This window comes from Mugil cephalus, chromosome 19, assembly GCF_022458985.1.
Source record: "Mugil cephalus isolate CIBA_MC_2020 chromosome 19, CIBA_Mcephalus_1.1, whole genome shotgun sequence".
NCBI lineage: Eukaryota > Metazoa > Chordata > Actinopteri > Mugiliformes > Mugilidae > Mugil > Mugil cephalus.
The window spans coordinates 16,493,453-16,509,428 of record NC_061788.1 but is presented as its reverse complement, the minus strand read 5'-3'; the positions used below and the strand labels follow the sequence as shown (position 1 = coordinate 16,509,428).

Here is a 15,976-nt window from a genome sequence, read left to right as displayed (position 1 = left end):
AGAAAGACCAAACTGTTTAATTTCCATTTACCTTGTGGCTTTAGGATACATTTTACTTTCCACATGAATTCACGTATAACACGGCAAATGTGTTTTCAGTCCAGTTATCCTGGCGGGTTCTCGTCCATATTATCTTAACACCATTACTATGCACCATGCCGGCGTATAAATTGTTCTCCATCAGAATAATGGATCTCAAAGGAGGCCACAGCCAGCTCATAGTCTTCTATGAGACGCCATTAAATAGACACTATGATTATTAAAATGCATAACAGCAAAAACCCCAAACGTCATTTTAGGGCTAATCATTACGATGTGTCAGCTGACAGCAGGTCCTCCTAAAACCACTGTTTCCATGTCAATTTCAGTTTTATGTTGGCATTTAACATTTAAATCAAACCGCCATTCAAATATTATATTATACTATTAAAATTGTCATTTGGTGAAAGGGTTTCGTTGGGCCGGCAACATAATTGCTAACAATACGGATAACTACTGTTCATCAGTTAAACCGCTTCCTGGAAATTTTGTACTCGGCTACGTGCAGTTTAACATTTCAATTTGTTGGTGACACAGAGTCGTTTTCTCAGGACCTTCGTGTGGCAGGAATAAAGTGGCTGTAATTGCTTACAACTGCAGTCGCGATTTGGATTCTTAATATTTAGCTCCTCAAAGTGTACGACCATGACTCATTCATTCTTGTGACATTCAAGCACAAGGTTGGATTCAATGTCTGCACAAGGAGGAAACATAACACCAACCGCAAAAGTGACTAGTGCAGGATGATGTTTCAACTACAGTGGAACTTAAAAGAGAAAATGAATAATTTAAGATACCAATAATTGATTTTTCGTAAACTAAAAAAAGGTAATAATGTCAGACTTTAACAGGTGCACCAGCCAACGTGTGATACAACGTGTGTTTGTCTACTATTCTATAATAACCTCCATATATCCCCACATTTTCAGAAATATTTATTTATTTCTTCAGAAAACATCTAACCATCCAGAAAGCCCAGACTGTGCTAATGTCCAGAAGAGGAGCAGCATTTTTAAACTATTTTCGTATATGACAAAAGCTCAAATATAATTAAGAATAGCCGCACAATGGGTGGTGACTTTAGGACATTGTTCATTCTGTCGTAATGAGCTACTTTGTAATCGTCAAACGAAACTGTCTGGGAAACTTTGACCTTTGCAAAAATATCCAAAGGTAATCCAAAACCCAATCAGTTAAATGCTCCTATTATGAGCAATAAAACCGCACATGTTTACGTCTAATAAAAGTCACTGCACAGAACAATACTGAGTGCGCACGCCATTGTCAGCAGAAATGTAAATTACCGCCATTTATCACAGGCACTGTTGACCCAGAGGAATTATCAGAGTCTTCACCAACCGTGAAAATAATTGATAATAAAAAACTTGTGCCTGCTCAGAAGTCGTCATTAAGTTGCATAAGTCCTCCACCGCCACATTAGCCGGGGCCACAATCCGCGCTGCGCACAGCCACAACAAAATTCATGAGAATTATTTTTCTAACATGCTTAAAGCTTTGCGAGTCATATTCAATTTTGGTGTGTTGCTTTTGCGTTTGCACGCGCATAAGCTAAAATTAATAACAAATATTTCTGGTGCAGCAGTAATTACACCATAATTCGCTGCCCCATGTGTTTTCCTCTCATTTCTCTTCTTTCCTTTCACTTTTTCACGGTTGCAATGACTCACTTTCCCCCTAAGGCACGATTAAAGATTCATCATGCCTTATTTGAAATAATATCGGGCGGACAGATGTCTGGCTACTTACTGCCAACGTGGAGGAGGATGGTGTCACGCCTCTCTCCGTGCGGGTTCTGGAAGCAGCTGTAGAGTCCATTATGGCCCAGGTCCACCTGGGTCAGGATCAGCCTGGGACCTTCTAGGCGGTGCTGCGCCCTCACATCTGTCCCGTTCACCTTCCACGACACCGACGCGTCGTTGTCCAGGGAGCCGCACTGCATGGTCACGTCGCTGCCCATCCGCTCGTACTGGTTCCTGGCACCTGGAGGCGGGACGGAGGGGAGAGATGAAGTGCGAGCGACGGCTAACGACAGCTAAAGACAAATATTCTTTGCGGGGGGAATTGCTCCGCTCTGTGTGTGCTGGCTCCCAGCATCTAAACACAGGCAGTCAAAAAATGAAAGCATTTATAATTACATCAACACACGCACGAAGCAAAATAATCTGTGCACGGACATTCCTGGACATTAGGCCTCGCCGGTTCCTAGCAACAAGAAACAGCGAGAAGCACATGAGCGCGTCTTATCTGGTAACAACTTTCAAATTCAGTATATTTGTTTTGGTTGAAGCAGCAGGGACAGATGAGTTTTGGGCCATGCATTTTTCAGAGATTAAGTATGGACCCCCCTACCTACTATATGTGTTCTACATGAAACTCGGCCTGATTTGATTCAATATCTATTCAAATAATGCACCGGTTCAAATCATTTTTTCTTATTTTAAATGTGCAACAGCAGGGTGGCTGTGCAACTGCCATAAACATAAACATATCTCACATTAACATATATATATATACTTGGGATTTCGCCTGGGGTCTGAATTGTCTCTCTTTAAATTTGTAGGGGAAAATTAAAAGCAATATATATATATAAAAAATGTCTAATCAACCAAAGATTTTGCAACTCCCCTGCAGTACCTCCACGAACCCCTAGGGGTCACAGATTCCCTGTACTGGAGAAAACTTAACTTGCTGAAAAACACCGGCAGACTTTCCTGTGTTGCCTCCATCCCCGCATCATTCAACCTCGCCGCTGACATGCTTTGTCAGAAAAGTTGCGGAGGAACGTGACCTCCGGGGTTAAGGGATATATGTGAGCCTAATGGGAGCTCCAGGCAGGACACCGGGGTTAGCAGCCCCCGCTCTATTGATAAGTCCCGCGGGACCTGTCGTGCCCACACGCACTAAAGACCTCAGATTAACACTTAAACACCGAGGATCAACGGCACAACAAGAAACAACAATAAAATATTGATCCCCATCTCAGGAAAAGCCCTCGTCTACGAACAAAAGAGGGGAGAAAAGTGCCCCTCGCTGGCCCGGAATCAAATGCTGTCAAGATCCTTGTCTTGCTCTCACGTCTCTCTCCTCGTCTTTCTCTTTGTGCGTCCGTCTCCGCCCTCCTTTGTTTTCTCTCCACAATGCCTCGCGTTTTGCTGTTTTTCACTCGAGCTAGTTTCTCCCTCTCGATCCGCTCAGCCTCTTAACGTGGCTGATACAGATGTCAACCCGCTGTTTCATGTATATTTCATGTCCCATAACAGAGGCATCTATATTTAATGGGACAAGATCCTTGTCCCCATTAACATTAACCTGACACTGTTTGTTCTCTCTGCCTGCTTCTCCGCCGTTCGTTCCCCTTCAACAACCCCAGCTCAGCTCCGACTCTCTTCTCCGCTCTCTCCCCGTCTCATCTCTCCGCTACTCTGTTCCGTCTCAGTCTTGATTTCCCCTCTGTCCATCCCAGTTGTCCTCCAGGCTCGCCCGTCCTCCCGGTCCCCATAATGCCGCCGCGCGTGCATATGCATGTGAGTGGCAAGAAATGGCAATTTCCTTTGATCTCCTTCCCCGTCAAGTCACTTTGAATAGTTTGAATTTATTTACATAAAAATCCATTTGCATCTTTGCAAAAAAAAAAAAAAATTAAAGGAAAAAAAAACATACAGTCTGACTTTGATGTCAGCTTTGATGATGGCGCTGGTGCTCCTCCAAATGTGACGAGGAGAGGAGAGGAGAGGAGAGGAGAGGAGAGAAGAGAAGAGAAGAGAAGAGAAGAGAAGAGAAGAGAAGAGAAGAGAAGAGAAGAGAAGAGAAGAGAAGAGAAGAGAGAACTTGTGACTGTGAGATCACTGCGCACCTATCAGAATTCTTAAGAACAGGATATTCTTAAGAGCATTATTAAATTCTCTATCACAGCAAGAGAAGATAATATTTAAAACTTTAATAATTTATGAAAGGCCCACATCTAAAATGACTTTGACCACCTTCAGATGGAATTAAGCTGTTATTAAAGGAAGAGTAAAATCCTAATCCTCTTCCAAATGACCCCATCAGGAAGGAGTGTTTATTAGCATTTTATTTTTTTTTTCTTGGAGGATGATAGATTAGCGCTTAAAATATTTTTGTCCTTGAGAGTCGATTCTTTCTCCCTGCCACACATCACGTCCCATCCTTCTTATCTCCTCGGGTTACATCACCCTTTCTCTACCTCTGTCCTCTCCAATAACCATTCACCCCTCCAGCCTTTGCTCTCGCCATCCCTCAGCGCTTCACTCCGGTCCTCTCCCTTTAACTCGCTCTTGTCTTTCCCCCCGTCTCATCCGCGTTCGCACTCTTCGCCCCGTGTCAGGCTCTATCTTTATCTCTCATCCTCCACCTCTGTCTCCTCACTTCCCTCCCTGCCATCTGCCTCCATCCACATCCCTCGCTTTGAACTTCCAGCGCTCGCGCTCTCATCTTTCTCACCCCGGTCCTTTCATTTAGTTCTGAGGTCGGTATGTAAACACGACGGACTACTTTTAAGGGCGCATCTATTTTGAAATTCCAGACTTTTTTCAGCGGTAACCGTGGATCCCCGGCCGAACGCGGCGATGATTCATTAACGACGTGCAAAATGTGCAACAATGACATCCTCCGCAGCTGTTGGGTTAGCGTTGCTTAAGGTTTTCTAAGTGTTTCCGCTCGGAGCCATAAACACATTTCTTTAAACTGCAGTTGTAAATCTTTAAGAGGAGATCGTAGACAAAGAGAGTTAAACAAAACAGCTGGATACCGAAAACACGACACACAGAACAATACTTTAAGCTTCAACTGACTGCTTTCAGCTGTGGACTGATAAACATTTGGTGTGCTGCTAAATATTTAAGAAACAACACAGACCTATGTGAGACTGACCTACAACAGACTACAGTGTGTTTTAATGTCAATGAAGGAACTTGTCTCACGGCTCATGTGATAAATCTTTTTTTTTTTTTTTTTTGCGCCATAGCAAAAGGAGAAAGAACTATTTTGTTTCTAGCACTTTCAACAATGGAGTTTGCCCTGTGAATAATATCTAATCAGGATATGTATTGTCTCTAGACCTTACTCATTGACTCTCATTAAGTTTTTGACAATTTTAAACTGCAATCTGAATGAGTTCAGGGAATGTTTGTGTTTATTTTTTCCTCCAGTCCCTGGGGTTACCAGTTAGCTATCAATCCTTAATCCAGAAGCATCCATATGTTCCCATGGAGAGGAAACATGCCGACTTCACTGAGTAATGGAATTTAAATAGTGTATTGTCCGATTGTACGTATTGTATAATTAGCATAATGGTTGACTAATCAATGTTGATATTCAATGAACATCATCACAGAATATAAAAAAGTGTTGATCTGAATCAGACGAGTTTGAGGAGTCTTCATTCATTAGGTTATTGCCTGTACATCCAGATCTGCAGAACAAATAAATGGCAGCCATCGAGGGGTTACTGCTGGTACCTCTGCTTGCGTTGAAAGCAAAAACAGATGTGACACTAGCTGCGCTTCCATTACAGTTTTTTTGCAATATTTCTGGAAGATGGACTTCAAATGAACTGGTCACGTGAGCCCATGCATCATCTCTGGTGAATTCCGGAAAAAGTAATTCCATTGCACTTTTGCGATACACCTTTATATCAACACGTCTGAAAAATCACCTCATGACAGCGTGAAAATGTTAGTGATATTTTAGAGTTGTATTGAAATGTAGGCGTTTCCATTACCTGGTTTTTATTCCGATATTAAGGTTTTGCGGATTTCTAGGTGTAACTGAAATGCAGCTCTGTGTTAATTTACCCTTCGCCATGACAGTAACATGGTCCAACAGCGCCTGGACTGCCTTTGCTGATAGATTTGTCTGACGCTGACAGTGCAATAGGCTTTATAAGGCTTGGGGTGCACAGGCATTACTTTTCAGCTTTTAACCCACCAGCTCTGGTTTGACTACAGTTTACTCGGGCTTATCAGAAGCCTTAATCAACTAAGATTGGTGTGACACCCTGACATTCAGGCACTACTGTCTCTACTACCGTGGCAGTCATCAGCTGTTAGATTTGCTCTTGACTTTGTTCATCCTTCTGAGAGTTATTCTCACTGTCTGTGTTTCCCTTATCTGCCTCTCCCTCAGTATATCTCTCCGTTCACCTCTACCCCTCCCACCCCCAGTCACTTTCTCCCAGCAACACTTTCTCTCCCTCTCACCTTGAGTCTACTCTCTGCTCATATGAACTGGGCTGAAACTTCGGCATTCAGAGCGGCACGCCGCCGCTCATCGTTCTCTACACACGTCACACATGTCAAGTACACCTCGCGAGTGAGCAAAAGCGAATATTTATGCCCGCGCGCGCTGCCCTGCATAATGTTCTCCTCATAATACAGACGAGCCGACCTCACGACCGTAACGACATTCAACTCCTCAAGTGCTATTGATCTCCCGGTAATAGACAGGACACTGTAAGCTGTGACAGAACTTTATTATAAGCTAACAGAAGTAAATGAAAATCATTGATATCTTTTACGAACCTGCAATTCTACATTTTTTGCTCATTATGCTACTTATCTATTGCCCTAATGGATAAACTGTCCCTGAAGAACCCTCGTTGAGGAAGAACAAATCCCATTTCTTAGTTTACGATAAGTTGTGTCACGATAAAAGGAGCCAGGTGACTTGCACCACTGATAAAATAGCGATTTTTCTTGTGTTCTTTGCTGTATGTTGGAACACAATGGGTAAATATGGATAATAATGAGGAACACCAGGGCTCGATGGGTTAAAGTTTTCAGCTGGCTTTTCACCGTCGGAGGAAAGTGGAACTTCAGCGTGCGATTTTGCAGGGCTTTGAGGGCATTGCAGTTTTTTATGCCTAGTATATTTTCCCAGAATAGCGCGTTGCCATAAAGAGCAAACATAATGTCATGTTTTAAGGTCACAGGTGCCAACACCTGCAGGGCATCACGGTATCACTGCCCAGAGGGTATTTATAGAAGAGGAAGGCACAAATGCAAACATATTTCCACAAAGCCAGCGGCAATAAACCACATATCCATGTCCAGGGGTTGAAATGAGGGATGAGTCGCGCGGCACACAAACACCTTTGTACATTGGAAATGCGCACAAGTCACGCGGGTATATGGCCCTCATAGTCACGTGCATGCAAACATTAACACACATTTACATTCACACACATGTAGCAAGGCATCGAGAGAAAGTACCACAAGGTGGCTCCTCGCATGCTCTCTCTGCTGGTTTCAATGGGCCAGCATCACCCTAGGTCAACATCTACCTACAGGAGTAAGTTGCCCCTCAAAGCAGAAAGGTGCTTGTTTTTTGGGCAAAAGCCCTTGTGGCCCAAGCACAAAAACGACTCTACCTCTGTTCACCTTGCAAGATGTGTTGCTTTTTAAGTGGAGCCACACCAAATACATCTATCGGCCAATAGCGCTACCCGTGACCAAGCATCAGCGACTGGCTGCAAAAACGCTGAGCAGAGCACCACTAAAGGCAACGGTGCCAGCATTAAGTATTAACTAAAGAACAGCTTAATCACAAAGGTACTGTTGCAAGGATAAACAGCAACACACAGGGGAGTGAAAGTAAATCAACAAAGGAATCACAAATCATCTCATTGTCAGGAATTTATTACGTGAAGGACACGTAATAAATTCACGTCTTCCTCCTTTCCACCTTGATTAATCGTAATTCAACCAAAAGGATCCATTAAGGTCAAATTATCATTAGGCATGTGTCAGGGAGGATATTTGTGAGTGAAAGTGGCCCCCGCTGGTTGATTAGCTGATTAAACACTACGCTGGAATGACCCGTTCAGACACCGAGTGCATCGGGCGGGACATTGTCACACCTTCCTAGCGCAGCATCATCAAACGTCTTTTGATGAAGCGGGAAACTGTGCTGGACTGTGGGCTTCACAGGGCAAATTAAAGGCGAAGAAATACTTTAAAACACGTGTAGTTCCCAAGTAACATATGGCATTGCTTTAATTTCTGGAAGTATGCATTTATTTTCTGAGTCTTTGTGGCATTGTTGATGTTTATAGACGATATCAGACACCATAGAAACGGTCTTGGACTGGGTCACCTTTGACGTTTAAAAGTAATATTTCCAATCAAACGATACATTCATTAAAAATACGTAACTGAGAGCAAATGCCCTTTATTGTTGAGGACTTTTTTTGAACCGTTTCAGTGCTAGTTGTAACATAGGCAAGAGTCTACATTTCAAATACACTTTTCTGCCAAACATCTTCCAATATGTGCCCCTACACTTTCAAATTCCGTGAAGGGGAAAAAAAAAAAACAACAAAAAAACATGTGCTCTCTGCTGCAGCAGGGACTCACACTAGCAACACGAGCGCACAAAAACAGCCTCGCGCAGGTAAACCGGCTGACATTTACACAGACTCGCATGCAGGAAGGCATCTAGCGAGCGCACAACCCATTTAACAAACATGCGCACCCTCTTGACTAGATTAGAATCCTGATGAATTCTGATTACGGAGAAGCAGCTGTGTGCGCCCGCGTGTGCGTGTACGCAATTCAATTTACACAATGTCTGCCCCCCTCACGTGTACGGAAATGCGGGCTCTATCACTCTGCATCTACGACTTCGCTTGTGCGTGCGAGTGTGTGTGTTTTATAGTGTGCGTCTGGGTGAGTAACCAGCTGTAAGTTATGATCTGACCGCACAGCAGTGGCGTGAAATGAAATTGAAGTTCGGCGCTGGCATTCTGATTTACCATCTCCAAGTGTTATATTCCTTGTGTTCGTGTGTGTTTGTGTGTGTGTGTGTGTGTGTGTGTGTGTACACGTGTGCTTGTCTGTGACAATGTGTATTAGTGCGTGTATCCTTCCCTGTGAATTCATTTGGCATCTACAGTACATATCAGCCTGTGTGAGACCGCGTCACTTTCCAGCCGGGCTGTAACTCACTAGAACATTTATCAGTGAATCGCATTTGTATGCCCAAGGGGAGCCGTGCCTTTTGAAAGTTCAAAAGTAAAATGCTGGATTGGCTGACACACAGAGATAGAGCCCGGGAGAATTATCAGTTTAGGATCAGAAGATCAGATTCTCTTCCCTCGGTGGCTGCACATTCTGATGCTGCCTGGGCCAATTGTCCGGAGTTGGAAAATAATAAGCACACGGTTGAACAGTGATTGGCAAAACACTGGCTATCGATTTTATTTTCTGAAGCGACAGACTTGTTTTTTTTTATTTTTCTTGTCTGGGTTCTCGTTTTATCTAAAAATGAAAAGTGTTCTTCGCTAAACATATGTTGACTTTCAAACGAATATGCTCTTCAAATTTGATTTTCCAAACTTCTCTTAATGTTTGAAGTAAAAAGCCGCCTCGCAGGATATTTGTCTCCAGCGTCTAGACGCACACAGAGCAGCCGCAACATTAAAACAATCGAAGGTGTGGTAAATTGACCATCTTGTTATAATGTTCTGATGGAAAGCATTTGCTCCTGGAATTCGCGTGGAACGCTGCTTAGACACGTACCACGCATCTAAAGGGTGTGGGCCCGAGCAACGCTCTCGAACGGCAGCTGCCATGGTCAGCAAGTCAATGCAGCCTGCTTCAGCCTCCAGACTCCCCAGATCCTTAACAAGCCCAGCCCCTTGCCTCAATCTCTCAGAAAGCATATGTCCATTTTCAGTGAATCACCGTATTAGGCAGGTGGTTTTAATGTTGTGGCTGATTGCTGTATGCCTTCAATCTGCATCCCTTTTCTTATTGTTCATCAAATAAAAAACAATAACCTGACAACCTGACAAATTCTAATTTGCCAAAAAACAAACAATTCTAATTTGCCAAAAAACAAACAATTCACAGAACCCAAGTTACATTAGTAACTCTTAATGTCAGTGATGCTTCTGTAACCCACTCTGGTGAACAGTCTTTGCTGTTTTTGTAAAACTAGTGCGCCAGCATTTAGATGTCTCTACAGACACCAGATATGATGCAAAACTTTGAGATTAGCATCATAAGCGTAGTGAAAACCCAATTGGCAGTGGTTTGAATGTTAGAAGACATTAATGTCCAGTATATTTAAGTAAACCATCCCGCAATTTATTCTGGATTCCTTAGAAATTAATTTATTGCGATTGAGTATTAACTTTCATTTAGTTTATGATCTATTAAAGGTTAATATTTTTGCTACAGCAGAGGTGTACATTAGAGTACGGTGGATTAATGAATTTAGTCCAGACAGCAGAAGCAGCTACAGGTTCACATTGGGGTTATTCATGTCTCTGATCCATCAGTCACCTCCCCTCCAGTTTTGGCCTTCATTGTCTGTTCATTGGACCCTTGTGAGCTCAGGCTCTCAGCTACCAAAATAATTTCCACAATTACACAAAGAATATGTGAAGTACAGCTCACTAAGCTCAAAACGTTGTACATGTTCATATACTGTATACGTAAAGAAATCCCTGACACTGAAATAACTAACTCATACATTAAATTATGTGTTTCTGGATTTGGATTTTGGCCAGAGAAAGGAAAAAGAGAAAATCAAGTAGATCCCACTACAAAGGCAGATTCTATCCATTCACTTTGTGTTTTATCAGGTTTCGTCTTATCACGCACAGTGTCTGAATGTTCTGCAACGAGCGTAGGCCAGATGTGAGGTTAACACATTTTAAAAGTAGCCCGCTGGCTTTACAACATGTTTATTTACAGTCTTATCCTGAAGGCCGCTATCTCTGACTGCAGCGAAGTTGTTTATTTGCTGCACAAACAAGCTACAAGTTTTATTTGAGCTACAAGTGTGCTCTACAGATTGCATCAAACAAACTAACACTACGAGGCTATGAGCATTTCATCTTTATCTGCGCCCTTAAGGGCTGTGATAGTCAAAGGCAAACATATTTAACAGGTGTTTTCGACTGTTTCGCTGGTCACCCGAGACGAGGCCGTTGAAAATAGATAATTTTACAGGAAGGCGTGTTGTCACGGGAGAAAACGAACGAACGGAGTTCCATTTAGCCCGGTCGCCCTCAGGCTGTCACACTATCATGGCGAAGACATGCACCCATATGCATGTGCGCTATATTTAGTGTCAGCCTTTTTATTAAAGTGTCTGCATTCTGAGAGCGTAAATCAAACTGCACTTTTACGAGTGGTGTGACTCAAAGACAGCTTTCCAACCATTCCACGATGCAGTGTGGCGCATATAGAACCCTTAAAATCACAAGGATGTGACAAGTATCTGGAAAACAGTGTTAACTAGGTCTAACCAGCTAACCAGCTGTAACAGGTAACAGTTGTGTGGGTGTTTTATATGAACGGCATTCAAAACCTCATAAGTGGAAATTTCTGATTATGTCGTGGTGTTTATCAGTTGAGACGTGCTTGCTGAATTTTTCAGAAATAGCAGAATGGTAATTTAATCTATTCTACTTCACTCGTAAAGAATCTTCAACTTTATCCACTGATGCTGATTTCTTTTCACTGTCCCCTTGCATTTCCTGCTTAAGTTACCCTCTTATTCAGTTGCTCACTGTCGGTCTCGGTGGCTTCCGGCAGCGGCGTTCTCACGACTTCCACGGCTGCCGTTACCACTTCAACGCCAAGCATTCTGTATTGTTCCTATGCCGTACCCACAAGCTCACAAATTTCGCCGAGGACCGAAAACAAATGAGAGATCAAATTCAATTAGCTGTGCTGAATATATATAAATGAATCAGCCCTTTTTTCTCTGTATTTTCTGACATTTTAAGGACTAAGAAAATCAGTTTACTTGGAAAGATAATGAGATTAGAATCAGTAATGAAAATAATGACTGCTGGCAGCTCGAGAAATCCATGATAATGCTCTTACAATTTGTGCGCTGGTAAGTGGAGGTTGAAATGTGCGCGCATTCTGCATCCGAGGACGATAATTCCCACAGCTTCTGTTTTCTAATAATTTTTTACAGGCTTTTTTCTTGCCTCAGTCAGCACGTAGCACAGCTGGTTAGGCAGGTTCCTCAGATGTGCAGCGAGGTACGACACAGCGAAATGCTAAATCCCCCCGGCGGTTTATAAGACAGAGATCCGATTAACTGCTGTATGACATAATAAGTATTGGCAATAAACTGCTGTTGACACGTTCACAGTCATGCACGTACTAATGCACTGATACCGATGCACTGTTGATATAGGCCCACGTGCGCTGTAGCTCGCGCTTACGCAGGCAGGCGCCGAAAAAACGAGCGCACTCGGACAGATGTGCGCACACGGACAGACTCACACGCTCCCTCTGCAAACATCTTGGAATGAAGTTATCACTTTATCCTCTCCTGTCTCTGTTTCGCACAGAAAGATTAACATTCGCTCTCCTTCTGCAGCCGCCTCTCCTCTCCGTGAACTCTGAGGCAGCTGCAGCTGTGTAAGTGTTTGTGTGTGTGTGTGTGTGTGTGTGTGTGAGTCAGGGCACCAAAGCTCCAATTAATCCACTTCCTGTTTCCTGCCATCTTATCTGCCCCACCGCACATGTAAACGTACAGTGTCAGTGCGCTTCAGTCCGATCACTGCTCCCATCGTCAGGCATTCAGGAGCCACCGGAGACCGTGGGATGGGAAGATTCGCCGGCAACGGGGTTAATTGATACTTCATATTTTAACTGTCCGCGTTCAGGGGGGAACATGGAAGCGGAGAGATAAGAGGAGAGCGTCGGAGAGGAGAGGAAGAAGAAGCGCTGGGAAAGAAAGATGAAGAGATGTTAAGACGAAAGGGGGCATGGCGCAGGGGGGGAGGACGGATTGTTGAGCGCGAGTAGGGCAGTTAATATTTTACAAGCCTGGATTAGAGAGGTCATGAAATGAGGAATGGGAGAAAGATTCATGAGAGTCAGGGAGCTACAGGGAGAAGGAGAGAAAAGGAGCGGGACAGCTGGATAAGAGCGCTTTGATCAGAAACATCTGTAGGTTCTGCGGTACAGAGGAAAACAGCGAGTGGTGGGAGAGGAGCGATCCTGCTTCATCCGTCGGTCTGGATGGGTTTCTTATCTACCAGTTTAGTCTAAGGCGACGCTTCCCGCAATGACATGTTTAACCGCAAATAGCATGTTGCTTAAATTATTTTCATCTTCGTCAAGGAGCAGGTCAGTTCAAAATGTTTTTTTTTTGTCCCTTTGGAACTACACACAATGTGCAGAGTATGGAAGAGGCCTTCTCCAAAATCAGACTTTAATTTGATAAAGTGAGCTCCCATCCAGGCTGCCTCCAGTTTCCAAACCTTCCACTATGTTAAGTAAACACCAGCCGTGATTGACATGAGTGAGTTTATCCCACTGACTGTACGGATGAACCCTCCGCGGTATCAGACACGTGTTTTACCGAAATGTGGTAACTTTACACTAATCAGAACATAACAGGACCGCGGCAACCTTATGAAAAAGGATGAGATTGTCTGCTTTTATAATGGAGTGTGCATCTAATAGATAGTTTTTTTCCAGCTCCCCTTCGGCAAGACTGTATAATAATGAGAATCAGACATAAGCTGGCAGATACCTCTCTCGCAGTCCTAATCTTATTGGTTAATAACACGGCTAACATCACCATAAGCCTTCCCCGAGAGTCAAACACTGAAGGTCAGCGCTAATACCAAGCCGCTCATTTATTAAACCAAATGGGGGAATACAGAGAGCGAGAGGGGCGGAAAAAAAAAAGTGCAGATAAGAGATAAAGTGGATGAGAATATGGAGATGGGGAAGATAAAACGGGCACAGAGACAAATAACAGAAGAGGAAAGAAGGTCGAAAGAAAGAGTAAAGGGCATTCTGGAAGTTGGAACAAGGAGATGAGACACAATATGAAGTGATAAGGCGGGAGCGGTGAAGGGGAGATGGAGGAGGGCTGGGTTTCAGAGGGAGGGATGAGGAGAGGGGGGACAGATAGAAAAATGACCACCGTAATTAATGGACTGTAATATATGACAATATTTCAGGGTTCCAAGAGAATATCAGCAAAAATTACTGCCTTCATCACGGGCAGGCTGTGCAAATATACCCTGACCTTGATAGGAGAGCTGAAGAGGCAGCGGAATTAGAAAAAAAACTGTTGACGGGACCTAAATGTGATAAAAAGTTATGATGGCCCCAATTACGGAAGAAGCTGACGGAAGATGTTTTGCGCTGTGGCTGTTTTTCCCCTTTCACATAACCCTGTAAAACCGAACGTGTCGTCAGCAGCACGTTTCGCAGCGCTCTTCAGATTATCATAATTACATCACCTGGAAAAAATTCAAAGGTTTCTGAAAGCTGAGACATTGCTCTTTACTGCCAATATGGTGTCATTACGGTAATTTCCCTCGTGCCCCCATTGAAAGCTTATTATACTCTTATAACCTGCAGTAAATTATAAATAACTGACAGATATTGAAAGGTTATTAAATTCGGTGATAAAGGCCCTGCTCAGTGTGATGCAACGTTATAGACCACCCAAAGTCACACACACTTGGGTTTTATTTATGTAGCTGATTTTCTGTTTGTTACCATGAAACAGGATTATACTTTTTAATCCTTAAAACACAATCACATCAGTTATTTTCACTTTGTACTGTCACTTTTAATATGAACATGAAGTCACAGTTTCTTTAAATGATTTGGTAAAATATGATTTCTGCGGGTTTCTGCATCAGTGTTCTCGAACACGATGAAAAATCCTACCACAAGCGATTCACATTCTGATCTGTAAAGTAAATAACTGTGGTTGTGATCAGCTCACAACCAGCTGCATAATCTGACCATTATCCCGCAACCTCTTTGAGGAAGGTCGAAATATGTTCTGAGGAAAATAAATTACCTATCGTGACTCTTTAATCATAGTACATTTAGAACATCAGTGGATAGTTTTTCTTGCCATTGAAATCACTTTATATTTAAAAGAACTGAAAATAGAAACTGGAAATAAAACATTTAAAAAAGATCTTTTTATTTATTAATAAATTATAAAAGCTGAGAGTGGGTGTTTTGCTGAACATATACTGCTTCTAAGCCGGAGCGAATAATAATAAATAACCTTCGGGGTGGCAAGAGTAATCACATAAACACTGTTGACTGGTGCCTCTGACACAGCTGTTCTCTTCTTCTAGCGTTCTCCAGACTGCCATCTTTTGTTTGACTGGCAAATTTTAGTTTAATCTAAAAAATTAGACGCCTCATAGGTTTGATTTCCTGTTTTGTGACCCCTAGAAGCAGTTCATAGAACCCGGGTTACATTAGTAACCCATTCCTCCCTGCCATGACCTTCTCCAACTACATCCTAATGAGCTGCATTACTTCTGACCTCCTTGAGGACTGAGGGAATATTTCCTGAGGCAGAGAAATTAAATATTGCGCAATTGTTACATAATACACTAAAGAGAATATCAGTACCCTTATTTTCTCGCGTTATAGTCTATACTGATTACTGAAGGAGCTAGTTATAAACACTGTGCAGATTAAGAAGTCGTGGGATGAATACTGTATTCGCGGGATAATTATTGGTATTAATAAAAACGCTGGAAAACTGGAAAAAAAAAAAAAGTTAATTATGAGCATATTATAAAACAGCACGGCTTTGCATGTGCGAGGCATATAAGTTATTTCTGTCCTGCTGCTGCAGTAGCTGCCACGGCGCCATCAATCACCCGGCTCGTGGAAAGGCAATCAGCCCGCTTCGTCAAGCTGTTGCCGCGGCGGCTAAATGGAGCACGGGCGCAGCTCCGCCACACAACGGCGGAGCTTCCATCATTATTTTCATTGTTATTTGAGTCAGCGATCAAAGAACTACAATCCCACGTGGAACCGGAGGCTGTTTGCCTGTCGCCACAGAGTTTCTGTGAAATTCAAGAGTCCGGCGTCGGCTGTGCGACTGCGTTCCAAGAGCCGGCGGATGCCTGGGGACCCGCACACGA

The 15,976-nt window shown here is 43.1% G+C and overlaps 1 protein-coding gene across 2 annotated transcripts in view; it reads right to left on the bottom strand.

Annotated features, from left to right (window-relative positions):
* Window positions 1-15,976, bottom strand: part of cntfr (ciliary neurotrophic factor receptor) — a 221,234-nt gene that overhangs the window by 87,739 nt on the left and 117,519 nt on the right. For both annotated transcript variants that reach the window (XM_047569166.1, XM_047569165.1), the window contains one exon: window positions 1,807-2,040. In XM_047569166.1, coding sequence (XP_047425122.1) covers window positions 1,807-2,040 — 234 coding nt within the window. The remainder of the gene's footprint in view (window positions 1-1,806; window positions 2,041-15,976) is intronic.